The 16,574-nt window shown below is 41.9% G+C and overlaps 2 protein-coding genes across 24 annotated transcripts in view; both read right to left on the bottom strand.

Annotated features, from left to right (window-relative positions):
* PPP3CB (protein phosphatase 3 catalytic subunit beta) overlaps nucleotides 1–7,557 on the bottom strand; it is a 53,070-nt gene extending 45,513 nt beyond the window's left edge. For all 6 annotated transcript variants that reach the window (XM_055325359.1, XM_055325362.1, XM_055325360.1 and 3 more), the window contains exon 1: nucleotides 7,401–7,557. In XM_055325359.1, the coding sequence (XP_055181334.1) occupies nucleotides 7,401–7,485 (85 nt within the window). In that variant the 5' untranslated portion in view covers nucleotides 7,486–7,557. The remainder of the gene's footprint in view (nucleotides 1–7,400) is intronic.
* A 1,767-nt stretch (nucleotides 7,558–9,324) lies between these two features.
* Nucleotides 9,325–16,574, bottom strand: part of USP54 (ubiquitin specific peptidase 54) — a 123,907-nt gene continuing 116,657 nt past the window's right edge. For 14 of the 18 annotated variants that reach the window (XM_055325067.1, XM_055325065.1, XM_055325068.1 and 11 more), the window contains 4 exons: nucleotides 16,187–16,305; nucleotides 15,757–15,897; nucleotides 12,411–12,597; nucleotides 9,325–10,655 (listed from right to left, as the gene is read on the bottom strand). In XM_055325067.1, coding sequence (XP_055181042.1) covers nucleotides 10,096–10,655; nucleotides 12,411–12,597; nucleotides 15,757–15,897; nucleotides 16,187–16,305 — 1,007 coding nt within the window. In that variant the 3' untranslated portion in view covers nucleotides 9,325–10,095. The remainder of the gene's footprint in view (nucleotides 10,656–12,410; nucleotides 12,598–15,756; nucleotides 15,898–16,186; nucleotides 16,306–16,574) is intronic. The other 4 variants (XM_055325071.1, XM_055325072.1, XM_055325078.1 and 1 more) reach the window with 2 other exon arrangements.

Below are 16,574 nucleotides of genomic sequence, written 5' to 3'. Positions count from 1 at the left end.
CATGAATAAATAAATAAAATCTTTAAAAAAAAGAAAGAAAGAAAGAAAGAAAGAAAGAAAGAAAGAAAGAAAGAAAGAAAGAAAGAAAGAAAGAAAGAAATTGAGGTCTTCAGAATGCTACTCCAATACAATCTGCTTTATACCAACAAAATGGCAACGCTCTTCTGAGTCTTCAAAAGTTTTCTCATCATGAAAATAGGTATAACCCACTCTCAGTGCCAGGAGTAGAAGCATGCATTGGCCACATGCTCTAAGAAAAGATTCAATAAATCCTACAGCACAGTCTTCAAACTTTCAAGGTACCCCTTGGATTCCTTTTAAATCTGTGGTAGTTGTTTGAATGCAGCACCTTCCCTCAAAACTGGTTCCCCCTTCCTGTCTTATTTTTGACATGGTTATCACCATTCTGTCACTGGAACTTAAAATTTTAGTGTCATTGTTCTCTCTCAGGACTCCCAAGTCCTACTGATTCTTCAAATTTTTTTCATTTTCACACACCCCCATTGCTGTGATGCTAGTCAAGTCTTATCACTTTGTGTACTAAAAAAAATCTAACTCAGCTCTACTTTCCCTCCCTGTTGACTGTATAAAACACTGCTAGATTAACCTACTCAAAAATTTGGGGTAGTCTCTTAAGAACTAAAGAATAAAAGGGAGGAAGCCTCAAACTTATTTCTAAGGTCCTTCATTTGACCATTCCCAGTCTTTTACATATCATTCCAATCTTTGCCTCCAACTACAATTGTTCAATGTAATCAATCCTTAAAGCAAAATTAGTTTGTTTCCTTCAAAAGTTGTATTCTTCTATCTGTTCCCACAACCAATCATTGATCCAATATATCTGCTTCCAATATTCAGAATTTGCATCATATCTGGTTTCTCTTTCCCTTAATTCATGCCTTGGTCATTCTGTACTTGGTCCTCAGATGTTGAATAAGGACTTTTCCCCCCTAGAATTACTACAATTTTTTCATTTTGCCCACTCTACAACACTCAGAATACTCTAAAATGTTATAATCTTCTGACACCTTGATTTAAGCCTCTCCCTCCTAATATTTTGTTCTACACAATACCATGTTACCTTTCAAAAACCAAGATACTGGATCATTCTTCTATTTTAAAACCTTCAATAATAATGATGATGTCTACCACTGGTTAAGTATTTATCATGTGCCAGGCCATGCACTGAGGTACATACTTTACATGGTCTATCTCCATTAATCCTTCAAGAACCCCATTAATAATACTTTATTAACTCTATTTTACAGATGAGAACATTGAAGCTTGGTGATATTAAGTATCTTGTCCACACAGTGAAAAGGTTATCAAGATAAAGTTAGGAGTCAAACCCAGGCCAATTCCAAAGCCTCTTAATCATCCAGAAGCTACACTGCTTATTAGCTTAAGTGTCAGCTCCTCAACTTAGTGTACAAAAGACTGTTTCCAACTTCATCTTCTGTCACTTGTCGCCAAGCACTTTACACACTATTGTCACACATTTTCAAGCGTTTTTTTTTTTTTTGTTTTGTTTTTTTTTCTCAAAACTCCATGCCTTTCTGCTGCTGTTTTCTCTACTCTAGTCCTACCCTCTATCTGGAAAAATTCTACTCATCCTTCAAGGCACACCTCAAAACATAAATCCTCCCATTGTTGCTTTTTATCCAAATAAGAGAGTCAACTCCTTCTTTACAGTTCCAATAGCCTCTGTACATACTTTTTCTATTTACTTGCAATAATGTCTCCCCCACTAGACTGCCAGCACTCCGAAATAATCTTACTTAATTATAGCTAATTAATTAATTATATCGAATCCAATTCTTTATCTCCCAGGCCTATTATGCTTTGGTACAAAGCAGGAACTCAATAAATGTTGCACCAATCCTCTGCCTTTTTAAATCCTACCCTTCGTTCAAGGCCTCCTTTTTCCTTGTATAAATCCCTATTAGACCATCCCAATCCAGAGTCATCACTACCTCCTTTGAAATCAAACAAGTCACTGGCTCTGTCACTTATCTAGCAATTATTAATGACATCCAACCTTATGACATATATAAATAACTTTTCATGAGTACTTATTTCTCCAAGGACCAAGACTGTTTTTTTTAATACTTGTGTTGTTTCCCTACAGTTTTTAGCATACAGCAGGCATTTAATTTATATTTGCTATTTGATTAATGTTCTAAAATAAATTTTCTATAACATAAAAGGATGCCCAATTATATTAAGCTAATTTTATGTATGTAAATAAACATTTTTATGATAAAATGAAGTCATTTGATTGGTATGAAAATACACCTCATTTAATAAATCAAGATTCTTTTCACCAATCTTTTCCTTACAACTCTTGCTAATTCATTTCCTACTTGAACCTGAAGTTTTGCCTTACTTCTTACTGAGCAGCTATATTTCTTCCTTGGCATTTTCCCTTTAAGATGTCTTGTTACCACAGTATTCTCTTTCCTTCCCTTCCTCCGTTCCTCCTTCTATCTTTTTCTGTCTCTCTTATATACACACTCTCAGACCCTATTTTCTCTGTTTCTTTGCTTTCCCTGGGACACATGGTACTGAAGATTTATTTTAGAATGCTTAACAGTTTAATGGGAGTGGAAGGAAAAAGAAAAATAATTCAATGGCCAGCCCAGGTGGCTCAGCGGTTTAGCGCCACCTTCAGCCAGGGGCGTGGTCCTGGAGATCCGGAATCGAGTCCTATGTGGGGCTCCCAGCATAAAGCCGGCTTCTCCCTCTGCCTGTGTGTCTCTGCCTGCCTCTCTCTCTCTCATGATTAAATAAATAAAATCTTTAAAAAAAAATCATTTTCAAGAGTTATCCTTTTAGATAAGTCCACAAAATACATTTTGTTAACAAAATTTAAAATTCAAGTTGCTTTAAAATATGATGAAATAGACTAGCAAGAAACACTGGTAGCCATGTGACCCAAAGACCTATGTGGGTCATCTAACAATCTGTAATGAAAATAAGCAATCCTAATAAAGCTAGGTACTGGAAAACACTTGAGCCAAATGACCTCAGACTTATAAGCAGGGCAGCTGGCAACAGAACTGAAATGAATCGCAAGGCTGCCCATCAGAAATACATCAGCTTAAAAAACTTAACACACACTTCAGCATTTTGGTTCACTCTGAAAGCCTGATAATTTAAGAGATAAGCTTAATAAAACCTAGGAAATAAAGAGAATATATTGAATGCAAAAGAAAGTCACATTGTGCATACTAAAATGAACATAAACACAATACAGACAATGCTTTCTTAGTGATAAAGGTGAATTCTTATATCAAGACTAACAGATTCAATAATCTCAAGAGACAATGGAATTTAAGAAATCCATGACCTCATCTATATAGCAAAAAGTAAATTTTTAAAACATCTGGAAATAAAAGGTAGTATCTGGATAATTCAGATCAGGAAATTTGGGAAGGGGGAGGAGAGCAAAGTACATAAATTCAGGGTTTTTTGCTTTAATTACCCATATCAATTTTGCTCATGTAGCAGTAAGGCATTCATGCAGATACAATTAGCCATTTTTCCTAATTTGTTTCCATTTTCTTATTTCCAGCTTATTTTTTAGCTGAATAGAAAAAATGCTTAAGAGAAAATAGTTAAGAGGACATACTATCTCACCTAAACCACTGGGCTAGAGCAACTCTCAAACAGAAGAATTTGACCTGAGCCAGCAGCAGCTGGAGTAGGCTCAGAAATGAAATTGCTGGGGTGCCCAGGAGGCTCAGTCAGTTAAGCATCTGCCTTCAGCTCAGGTCATGATCCTGGAGTCTTGGGATTAAGTCCAGCATTGGGGTCCCTGCTTAGCGGGGAGTCTGCTTATCCGTCGCTTTATGCCCCTCCCCCACTCCATGCTCTATTGCTAATAAATAAAATATTTAAAAAAAAAGAAATGAAACTTGCTTTAACTAGCCAGAAAAACCTGATCGCCCATGATCAGCAATATAGAATCACCATTAATTATTTCAGTGAGGGATCCCTGGGTGGCGCAAGGTTTGGTGCCTGCCTTTGGCCCAGGGCGCGATCCTGGAGACCCGGGATCGAATCCCACGTCGGGCTCCCGGTGCATGGAGGCTGCTTCTCCCTCTGCCTGTGTCTCTGCCTCTCTCTCTCTCTGTGACTATCATAAATAAATAAATAAATAAATAAATAAATAAATAAATAAATAAATAAATAAATAAATAAATAAATAAATAAATAAATAAAAATTTAAAAAGAAATTATTTCAGTGAGGGCAGCCCTGGTGGCGCAGCGGTTTGGCGCCGCCTGCAGCCCAGGGTGTGATCCTGGAGACCCGGGATCGACTCCCGCGTCAGGTTCCCTGCATGGCGTTTGCTTGTGTCTCTGCCTCTCTCTCTCTCTCTGGGTCTCTCATGAATAAATAAATAAAATCTTTTAAAAAAAATTATTATTTCAGTGAAAAGTTAATCAAATTAATACATGAATCCCCTATGGTATTCCAAGATCTCAAATTTCATATGAAATGAACTTTAGGCACATATTAAACACAGAAAGATCTACAGCCCCTTTGAAACCATCATGAGGGATCCCTGGGTGGCGCAGCGGTTTGGCGCCTGCCTTTGGCCCAGGGCGCGATCCTGGAGACCCGGGATCCAATCCCACATCGGGCTCCTGGTGCATGGAGCCTGCTTCTCCCTCTGCCTATGTCTCTGCCTCTCTCTCTCTCTCTCTCTCTCTCTCTCTCTCTGTGACTATCATAAATAAATAAAATAAATAAAAAAAATTGAAACCATCATGACCATAATATATAGGCCTCCTGATTAGAAGTTTAAGAGTGTGAAATTTAGAAATAAAAAGGAAGTTTCAGGGAGTAAAAGACTACCTGTATTCAGTGCCAACGATGATCTACATATTACTACTATACAAAACTAGCACATACTTAAGCTTATAAGAAAACTGGATTTTAACAAGCTGGACTAGCATTGTAGTCATATATGTTCTGACAAGGGCATTCTCTATCACTAAATATAACATTATTTGTACAATTATCAAAAGAAGGCAAGCAAGAAGCCTCAAGATGAAATTCAAAAGGAGTCATGATGTCAAGGTCCTGGGATCAGGCCCCGGACTGGACTCTGTTCAGCATCAAGTCCACTTCTCCCTCGCTCTCTGTGATCTCTCTCTCTCAAATAAATAAATCTTAAAAAAAGGAAAGAAATCCAAAAGTGGATTTCTGTATGAACGGTGAATTTCCCTGTAATTTCTGAGGAAGCCACAGCAGAGACTCCATGAGCAGTGCAAACCAGTCTGTTGCCACCATCTCTAAACATGTGATCCATATGGGGCATTCCAGCTGCTAACAAATTCCATAAAGAAATGAAAGTTGTCTTGGTGAAGAATATGCTACTAAACACACGAGATCTTATATCCACGAGCTCTATTTAACTGTAATTTTCTACACCAAAAAGCTCCTTTCCTATTTACCTAAATCAAATGACTTTTATTCCATACCAAACACCTGCAAATGTGGCTATCTTGGACTCCAACTCACCCCTAAAGAATACGCCTTATGTTTGGAATCTTATTTTTTTTAAAGACTTTATTTATTTATTCATGAAAGACAGAGAGAGAGAGAGAGAGAGAGAGAGAGAGAAAGGCAGAGACACAGGCAGAGGGAGAAGCAGGCTCCATGCAGGGAGCCTGAGGTAGGACTCGATCCCGGGACTCCAGGATCATGTCCTGGCCGAAGGCAGGAGCTAAACCACTGAGCCACCCAGGGATCCCCCTGGAATCTTATTTCTACTACATTAAAGCAGTACAGGAAAACATTATATATATGACAAAAAAACAGAAGATTCACAAGCATAAGATTAGCACAAACTAATTGTTAGGGAATAGGACTCGCTGTCCCAATAGTAGGGTGAAAAGTGCCTATGGAAATGAATATACAACACAAATATATAGTCAGAAAATGAAGAGGCAGCCCATGTTTCTGTTCCCAATCCCCACAAAACTCCAGGATTTAATGTTAATGATCAGCAATATAGAATCACCATTAATAATTTCACTGAAATTACTAATCTTAACTACCAATCTTTTTTTCCCCTTTTTATAAAGCTTTCTCAGGACAAGGATTCCATAATTTCCATAATCTCTTTATTCAATTCATTCGCCTGGCCCAACTGGATATACTACTAACTTTTAAAAATTATCTACATAAGCCTGGATAGAAATCAGTGTTATTATTGAGGCTCAAATTGAAAAATTAAAATAAAAAAAAAACCACAAAGGAAAAAGGTTTTCTTGTTTTTAAATCTTTTAATGGAAACGTATCTGGTCAAATTTCAAAAACTGTACTAACAGTGTTTAAACATTGTGCCAGTATATTTGAGAAGCTGAATGAAAATTATCTAGTCTTCCAAAATAAGTATAATACAATAAAACTTGATTCTAAAACGATGTCAATTTATTGACCAAGCTACATGGTATAAAGAAAAATCATTTCAGATTGTTTTTCATCTCCACAGCGGTGTTTGAAGTTGATAAGACTCTCCCAGAGAGCATGGAAATCTTAGGCAACAGTAAATTTGCCCTCAATTTCTCTATTCTAAATTAATCTGCTGACCTGTTGTCAGTAAACACACACAAATTCTGCCCCAGCTGAGAAGTATTTAATTTTTTCTGCTATGGGTGTGTGTTCGCAAGGTGAAGGGTTGGCCTTTGACCAAACGGTGCAGACGGTTTTCTAAGTTAATGCTTTTTCCTATCCACGAGGCGTTTTTCCTTTGATGCTGCCTTGTTCTCCATCTATTCTGCACTTAACGCTGGGGCCCCCAAATCCTGCCTCGTCTCTTCACCCTCAGTCCAATCCCACATGGTTCCCCCAGTTGCCGCGTGGAGTGACACCTGAGGGCCAAGCGCGAACCCCTGCGGCTGGCGCTAACTAGGCGCGAACCGGGCTGACGGCTGTCACTGGGGAGCAGGCGTGGGCCAAAGCCGAGGTGAATTCTGACGGCTCATCGCCCGGCCCCGCGTGGCTGAAGGTCTCCAAGCCCCTCGGTCCGCCCAGGGAAGCCAGGCGTGCAGCTGTCGCGGGGCAGGAAGCGAATCGCGGCCTCTGGGCCGCTTTGACAGGCCCAGGAGAAAAAGAAAGGGGCTCACCGCGGCTAGGAGACACCCCTACGTCTAGGAGAGCTCAGGAGCGAAACCCCCGCCTCGGGCCTGAAGGCAAGCCAGAGCCCGCGGAGCCGTCGCTACCGACTCAGCCCAGCCCAGCAGGGGCCCGCCCAGGGGCCACTCCCCAAGGGAGGCAGCCAGTTACTCGCCCGCCCTTCCGGGCCCGCTCCGGAGGGGACGGTCTCCCGCCCGCCCTCACACACAGCTCCTCAGGCCAGGCCCCCAGGGCTTCGTCCACCTCTCACCTTTGACGACGCGGTCAGCCCCGGGAGGGGGCGGCGGGGGCGGGGGTGGGGGCGGTGCAGCCCGGGCCGGCTCCGGGGCGGCCATGCTGGGCCCGGGGCTCGGCTAGGCGCTGGGCCGGGCGGGGTTGGGGGCGGGGGCGGCGGCTACCAGAGCCAAGCGGCGGCGCCGCCGGGGAACATGGCGGACCCTCTTTCCCTACAGAGGGGCTAAGACCGGCATGCACCGCGCTTGCGGGGGCGGGGGCGGGGCAGACTCTAGGGACCTGGGCAAAATTACTGAGGCTGGGAGAGAAACAGGACGAGGCCAAGGGATCAGGTTAAAATTCTAGGCAGACAGAAACAATAGAGAATGAAGAAGGAAGGAAGGCTATTACTAGAAGCTGCCGTGAATGAGTGCTAGGAAACAGGACATTGGTTCTCATGGAGCTCCAAAGATGGGGAGAATTAAATCTCAGAATCTAATAGAGAAAAAATATATCACAATTTGGCTACTAAATCTGGGTACTTTGGTTGTTAAACGGATAGGAAAATAGACGAGGCATTGTACATTCTAGCGAGAAGTGTTCAAAATGGAGTTTGAGAAGCTGGCCCTTACGTTTAGAGCCTAGAACTGTCAGGAGTCTGAAGGTATAGGGTTAGAATGAAGTTAGAACAGAATAGGTCCAAAGATAAAGAATCAAAAGGGTAAGTGGAAAGGAAGGGATGACACCAAGAGATGTTCAAAGTCTACAGAATTCACCTGAAAAGGACAGTCTCCTTCTCAATCCATTCAGAAAACAGATTTGTAAGGCAAAGGAGTATATAGAGAATTGGAAATTGGAAATTAGCTTCTCATAAGAAATACCTCATAGGGTACTTCTGTGCACATACAGAATCTGAGCCCAGGCAACTTATTGGAAACTTTATAGGGGTGGACCTTCATGAGAAAGGGGATAGTGGGACAAGAACTGACTGTTCAATCAATAATTATTAGAAGGTGTGTGTATGACAGTAAGAGGTGTACCGAATCATGGGCAGAGACCAGTGTGTCCACTCAGATCTATATGTCTTGATGGCATAGTATCCAAGTGGGGTGAGAAATTCCTGCCCATCTTCCTGCTGTATACTTAGTGTGTTCAGAATCTGTTCACAATGGACAATGTTAATTAGGTAAGCAGTGGTCCAAAGGTCTCAACACTTTTCTACTTCTGTCAATCTCCAATGATCTTGAGACCTGGGATAAAAGAGGGGGAAAGTGTCTGAAGGGTATTCTTGGCAAAGGGAGCCCACAACATATCTTTTAGAAGGAGAATTTGGAAGTGAAACAGAGGTGAAAATGGATCGTTCTGGGCAACAATTGTTCCTCTGGGCAATAATTGTTCCTCTTCACCATCCACAGCCACCTTCTTTAAAGACTTGAGGACCACCAGAGGAAGTGCAGAAGTTGAACAAGGAAGGCAAGGGAAGGGGAGGCCATGGGAAGAAAGCAAGGAAGGGACAGGAGGCATATTACAAACTTGTAAAAGGAGGGCACCAAGAGTACATAGATTGGGAGCGAGAGGGCTTTCTAAGAGGGGTATGAATCGGAAAATCTCCCTAAGGAGGAAAGGAAAAAGTATGCAATATACAATGTGCCTCCAAGCAGAAAAGAAATAGGAATATAGTAGCTGCAGTAATAACAAGGAAAGTCACTCCACTTTAAGGGCCCACTGATTCCTACCTTCAGTATATATCCTTCAACTATCCTTAAACTATTTAGCTCCTCACCTTCACTCAAAAGCCACACACACACACACACACACACTTGTCCCAAGGCTCTCTCTTTGGGAGCCCCAGGCCACTGGGAATTGGTATTTTTTGCTTATCCAGGCCTTCCCCCCCACCCTCAATATAAAAGAGCAAGACCATACAAAAGGCATTAAATAGACAAATAAATGACAAGGAATTAAATACAACTATCTTAAAGATTTATTAATGAAAAATACTTTACAAAAACAGTATGTTTGGCCCTAAAATAGTTTAGCTGACTCTGAGGGTTTACAACAGTGACTGAGCAAGTGGCAGTAATGGCTCTGCTGCTAAAGACAGGAAGGTGTGTTAGTGTGCCGGACTCCATCTGTTCAGAAGGACAAATATTATGTTGGCAGCTCTGCATTGTAGGCCTAAGGTTTGGGGGCACAGGGAAGGCTGACAGTCCACGATACCTGGGCAGGTAGGCTGTTCTGAATGATATGGTCAGGACCATGACCACAAGCTACATGCCCCTCCAAGGATGGGGTATGGGGAAGACAGAAGGCCAGGTAATAGGGATAGGTAGGTAAAACAAAGAACAGAAGTTGGCAGTATAGTAGGGAACAGAGGATGAAGGCTCAAGTGCAGGTGGGGGCATAAAGGATCCAGGAATAAAATAGTGACACTAAGATCCTAAGGAATGGCTAGTGTCCAGGGTAATATGGATTTATCTCTAAAGTGGCTCAAAGCCCTAAACAGCAATTGCTTTCTTTTGCTAGGTGAATGAAAATTGGAATTTTAAATATTTCTCTCAAAGAGCTAGGTCTTGTTAGGGGTTCCAGGTACTCCTAGGAGAAACTGCCAACTCTATGTTGAGATGAAACTAGCACAACCCTGGCAGGGAGATGCAGGGTGCCAACCAACCCCTCCACAGTATAGTTTAACAGAGAAAGCTGTGGCTCCAGGAAAGGAAAGGGGTGACCCCTTACCACCTATTGTGCTGTAGGGCCCTAGCCCTTATCTGCTCTCTTCCAGGAGCATCTGCTAGAACAAACAGAAACTCCTCTCCCCCTATCCTCCTGTGCCCAGATTGTGGGGCATAACTGGTTTGCCTCCAGTCATCATCTGGGGGCATATCTACTCGTCGAGGACCAGGGGCTCGAGACCCAGGAACAGGACCCAAATTCCAAGCTGACTTCAGGGGTACATGAAGACTGCTTGAGGGTGGAGACACAGGATAAACAACAGGAGGATAGGAGGAAGAATGGAAAAGATCCCCCCAGGACTGAGCATGAGGAACCTGAAGGCCATGGTTCCTTTCTGGTAGTGTGGCAGTGTGTGTTGGCTGAGGCTTGCACACTGGAGTACTCAGGAATCTTGCCCCAATATGCTGGTTGGTCTCTGACCATGGCGCCCATGAGGCATCTGTTCTGGAACGATGTGGGAGACTCTGGTAGTTCAGAGTCCTTCCTGTGTACTTGACCCCCTGGCAAGTTTCACCCCTGTCACACATAGCCAGAAACTGCTGGACACTCCTCGAAGTTCCTGGGAAGAGAAAAAGAAACCCAAAGATTAAGCATCTTCAGTAAACCATTCTCCTTCCCAAAGAATCTTTCCTGACTGTTCCTCTCAACTCCCCATACCTCCAAGAGCATATACCTAAGGGAAAGAAGCCTAGCTTTGCTTTTAATTTCATTTTTAAAAATTCTTAATACACATCAAAATCAAGTCTCTTACCTCCAACCTGAGCAAAAATTGCCATACTTCCACCTCACTCTACTAGAACTCTTCCTCCGCTTCCTCCCAAATGGCTCCCTGATATTACAAATATATACTCTCACTGTAACAACTCTACTCCTAGAGTCACCACTCCAAAACATCACTCTGCTTTTCTTAATATGGTACTTCCACTCCAGTTAATCTGTTTCTGCTTACATTCTTGCTCAGTCTCTAAGATCTCTGTTTTTGTTCACACTACTCCTACCACATACACAGTGTGGAATGCCTTTTCTATACATTAATTCCTCTTTACTTAAAAGAAACAAAATACATTATTTTAAAAAGTAACTCTTATTTTTTTAAGTAGGCTCCACGCCCAGCATAGAGCCCAATGCGGGTCTTGAACTCATGACCCCAAGATCAAGATCTGAGCTGAAATCAAGAGTTGGATGCCCAACTGCCTGAGCCACCCAGGCGCACTGCAAAAGAAATCACTTATAAAAATACTTTCCATTCTTTATTTTATAACTCATCCACATCTGCAGTATATTCTTGTATGTATATTCTGATAGTTGCAGCTCTGAGCTCTTTAAAAAACAAGAGCTGACTTCTTTCCCCCTATGTTCACTATAGCATTTAGTGCAGAATTGCTGCCTGATGGAAGAGATGCCCCTAACAACTGTCAAAGGGGGGTGGTTACCTGGCTGCTCCACTGAGTAATAGGAAGTTCATCTATCCAGAAGGCCTGTTTACCCAAACCTCCCTAAAATTTGGACACATATTAATAATACCACTCTTACCTTCTGTTCTAAAACCACAACCACACCCTGCCCCAGGGCACCCTGTAAGCCAGAGTTTCTCAATCTCAACACTACTGATACTTGAACTGATACTACCTGTTGAGGGTGTGGGGTACAGGTAAACTGCCCTGTGCATTCATTATAGGATGTTTAGCAGCATCCCTGGTTTCCACTCACTAGATGCCAGGAGTACCTTTCCTTTCCCATTGAGAATCCCTGCTTTAAGCAGACTCGGTCTCTTTGTGAGGAAAAACAGTAGCAAATCTTGCAATGGAGTGTCAAAGAATGCCTGAAGGATGCTATCCACCTTCCAAATTGCCCGCCTGTACACATGGCACAGGTATTCCATACACAGGGTCTCCCCAGGTCTCCCATTATCTCCTTATCTTCCTAGACCATCCCTCAGCTGAGACTCAGGGGATAGTAGGAGAGAAACTAGCTAAGAGAGATGATATTTTGTTTTGGGAGGATCCTAAAGATTGGGTATTAACTCCCCTTGGTTGCTTAAAAGCTTATCTTATCATGATAGACCCTCTTCATTTTCTTGGGTAGTTAGACTAAGGATATAGACCAGCCAACCATATTGACTAAGTAATGATTCAATCACAATTTATCTAGACCAATGTTTGATCTTCTAGTTGTAATTCATATCCCTTCACCACCCACCTTGGGACTCTAGCCCCCCCATCTCCCAATAGAGTGTACTGATTTGATCCTTCTAGTTTATCTCTGGAAAAGTACCACATTATGGTACATGATAATTAGATTTGGGGAGAATTACCTGGGGGTCTATGGGGCTCCCCTGCCATGCTGGGCATCAAGACATCTGGGGACAGGAACTGTGGTTGGGGTGGGTACAGTTGGGGACCAAGGAGAAACACAGGAGGGTCATGGATGACAGGGAGGGAAGAGGAGCTGGAACAACGGTGCCCGGTTTCCAAAGGCTTTTTCCTCGCATTTGATGAATCCTTATAGTGAGACAAGACAAAAAAACATAAAGATGAGGATTAACACACAGCAGGATATGGTTGGGTAAACACAGTGAGGCACGCAGGGAGAGATGGAGGGGATTAGAGTACCAATATGCCTAGTTCTGGAGAGGGACCCAATTTACTCAGTCCCTCTTCCCATCACCCCTCTAGGAACATCCAGACCATTATGAACTGGAGACATGGAACTTCAGATCCTCTTCCTTTATCTTTCTCATAGCCCTCATCTTCCCAACCATACCCTCTAGGTCTTTGGCAAACTCTTTAATGCTAACGGTAGACACAAATTTAAAAATAGAGAAGAAATAAGAAAAAAATCAAAAAGCCCGAGAGACTGAAAAAAGAAAATTCTGTACACTCACTAAATAACTAAAAATGTATCTCCTTAAATGTACAATCAGGAGCTCTACTAGTCCACCTTCTCACCTGTCACTGCTACATTCGTAGCAGTTTCGTCTTTTGCCAGTCAAGCAAGACACCAATATCCTTCCAAATTCTACCTCCTGTTACCACATTTTCCTAAGTCACCTAGATTCAAATGCTGACATTGCCCTTAATTTTTCACTGCTCATCCACAATTCCATTAGTTACCTTTGTCAAGGACTATCATTTTTACCTATAGGTTTCATATTTAAACTCAAGTGGGCCACTGTAACAGCCTCCAATCTGATCTACCTACCTCCAAGCCTGCTACTTCTTACTGTGGCCTGCAAGTTCCCATGTGATAGCAATACTGATCTTTGTCACTTTAACTCTAGCCTTGCTGTGCCTTTTTCACTATAACTTTCTTAATGTTCCTCAAACGCACCAAACTCATTCCAACTCAGGGCCTTTTCATTTATTATTTTTGTTACCTGGAATAGTCTTCCCATGACTCATACCATCCTATCACTGATGTTATTTTCTTAGAGCTGATTTTCCTTACTATCTATCAAAAATAGCCCTGAGAATAACCACTATTACCTCTTTACTCCTTTTCCCATTGGTTTTTTATTCTTCTCGATCACACACATTGTCTGGGGTTTACTTATTTATTGTCTTTCTCTCCTGGTGAATATATTTCTTTTTACTCCAGTATTCCCAGCACCCTCAACAAGACCTGAAACATTACAGGCACCTAATAAATATTACATTAAATGAAATAATCTATATGTCAGTATATCTTATTTCCTAAGTAGGTTGTAAACTATTCAAGGACAGAATTGTGTTATTTCATCAGTGTATGCTCATAGCACCTTCCACAGCATGGTATGTATTAGGCATTTACCATACAGCCTAAGGGCCAGGTGCCAATCCTCTCAGTAAGTGACACAACCAACTATTCCTATCTTCTGCACAAAAGAAAGTGATGCCACATTTTCTTGGTTTCCCCTTTTATCTCTCTGGTCCTCACTCCTTTTAAGGTTCTTCAGATAAACCACTTAAATATGGTACTTATCAGGGATATGTCCTGGCTTCTCTCCTCTTTTCAATATCCTTTTCCCTCTTCAATGGCTGTGATTCTTGAATCTTGATTTCAAGCTTTTGTGTCACATCCAAAGGCCTACCAGATATCTCAAGCATAATATATCTAAAATTATATATAGCTCTTCCCTCAAATACATCATTATCAACGCGTAATTCTTGGGTTGATTCTCCGTGATCCTCTTCTCCCCATATCCAATCAGACACCAAGTCCCAATGACTTTTACTTCCTCTTTGGCTCTAAACATGTCCACTTCTCTCTATCCTCCCAAACTCAGTACTGAGGTTCATGATATGACTCTTGTTTATATTCTTTCCAGTCTCATTTGTCAACACTGTCCTTCCCTCACCAGAATTTGATCTTGCCATACCAAATGAGCTACTTTTGATTCAGTGAGTATCTGCTTCAAGTTCCTTTACCTGTTATATTTGTTTTACTTCCTTCAGGAAGCCTTCCTTGATCCCTCAAATCTGGTTTAGTCCCTTCTATTATACTTCCATAGCATTAAATCCTATCATATAATTCCTTCTTTATCTGTCTCCCCAGGTAGACTGTAAAGGCCATGACTGCAGGGACTACATTTAGCTCACTGATCACTGTCATCCCCAGCACCTGGCACAATACCTAGAACATATCCTCAATAAGCATTTGTTTAAAAGAATGAATCTGAATAAATGAATGATATAGAAGTCAGGAGAAAGGAAGCCAACTCCCTAGAAAAATAACAATTTGCCATTAAATTCACTAACAGTACATGAGAACAAATGCTAGGCAGAAACAACTACCTTTCCCAAAAAGAATGGCAAGTTCTTCAGAGTTGTTTAGGAAAGTTTGAACAATAAATTGAAAAAAAAAAATGCTGCTTGAGAAGAAAACTGGATCTGAAAGGACTTAGTTTTCACTATATCCCCTTTCATACCTTTTAATTTTATATTATGTATTTAAAACTGGTTTTTAAGTTTTTATTGAACTGACCTTGTTCACTCATAAAAGTGAACAAACTTTAATGCATTGGAGCTTTGCATCCTGACCTCTATTATAATGAAAACTCAACTTGCCTTGGGCAAGTATGTGAAATTTCCAAAAGGATAATTTATAAACCTAGCCACTGAAACTATTTGAGTTTGTTTATTTCTTCTGACTTGGGTGTCCCTGTCCATTTCACCTACAGATCACTGAATTGATTCCATGTGAAAAGCTTCAAGGAATAAGATTTTAAGTCATTTTCCTTTTCTTGCTAATGCACATGCTTCATTTTAGCATGAAAGCATATTGGACCCCATTCAATCTTATACTGGAATAGGGAGGAAAAGGCAAAAACAATACCCCATCCCATCTCTTCCCTTCTTCCTTTGATTAGTGCAATGAGTTTTCACCCAATCAGCAGCCACTGCTTCTGAGACCCAAGGCTACTAGGCAACTAGGACTCTTCTCACCCTAGGGAACCCTATAATATATCTTCCAGAACTGCTACAGGGAAGGCATATTCTTCTGGGCTCCAATAAAATGTGTGTCAGTAAAATAATGACTATATGTCGTCATTTTTGCTGAGTACACAAGGCTTTTCCTCAAATTACAACTTTTAGTATCCCCTGCCCCTTCACCTACACTGTATTTTTACCTTATCAAAAGAAAGAGGGTGCTCTGAATAGATAGACCCTGATTCTACTTACAAAACTGTGGGAAGAGACTGGAGCCTTGTCCCTCTCTGAGACAACGGTGCCACTGAGACTGCGTGAGATGCGGTGAAAGTTCTCTGCACCATACTGCTCATCCTCCCCATATTCCCTCCTGGGGCCTCGGCAAGGTGCAGCCTTCAAACACACAGACATACACAGGCAGACACGAAACGGCAGACCTATGGTTTTCCCACAGACCCTGTCCCCAGGGGTATGAGAGAAGATAGAGTAAGACTCACTCGACCTGAATTAGGTGTATTTGAAAAGGTAATGGCCATGTGGCAATCTCTTCTCAATCACAGACCTCTTCAGCCCCACATTACCATGCTCCTGCCTTACCACCAACCCTACCACTCATCTCTTTCCACACTTCCTTTCCCAACGCACCACCCCATGCCAGCACTATAGGACCTGAGGCTGCTACCTGAGAAGCAGGCACTGTGCTGGCTTCATGGAGACTGTGCTCCATTTCTGCTGTTGGGGTCTTTGAGAGACCAAGGCCAGGGGCTGAGTGCAACCTCCTCCCCACACCATCTGCAGAGCCTGAGGAGGAAAACATAAATACAAGTTGAAGCCATCTCTTCTCCCGGAGCCTAACTTTAGCCTGACAGCAAAAAACTGAGGAGTTCTTTCTTCATGAAATGATAAATATGTATCCGTGAATGGAATAGAGGATGTACTCCTGTAATGTAGAAACAGGAGTTTCAGAATATGGATAGTTTCCTTTAGGCCAAAAGGGTCTCAGAACATAGGCTTTGAAGAACCTTGTACAGAACGGGCTCTGTGGACAGACAGCTGAATGTCCCCATCTT

The sequence above is a fragment of the Nyctereutes procyonoides genome, unplaced genomic scaffold, assembly GCF_905146905.1.
Source record: "Nyctereutes procyonoides isolate TBG_1078 unplaced genomic scaffold, NYPRO_anot_genome, whole genome shotgun sequence".
Classification (NCBI taxonomy): domain Eukaryota; kingdom Metazoa; phylum Chordata; class Mammalia; order Carnivora; family Canidae; genus Nyctereutes; species Nyctereutes procyonoides.
This window is presented reverse-complemented; position numbering and strand designations above follow the sequence as displayed.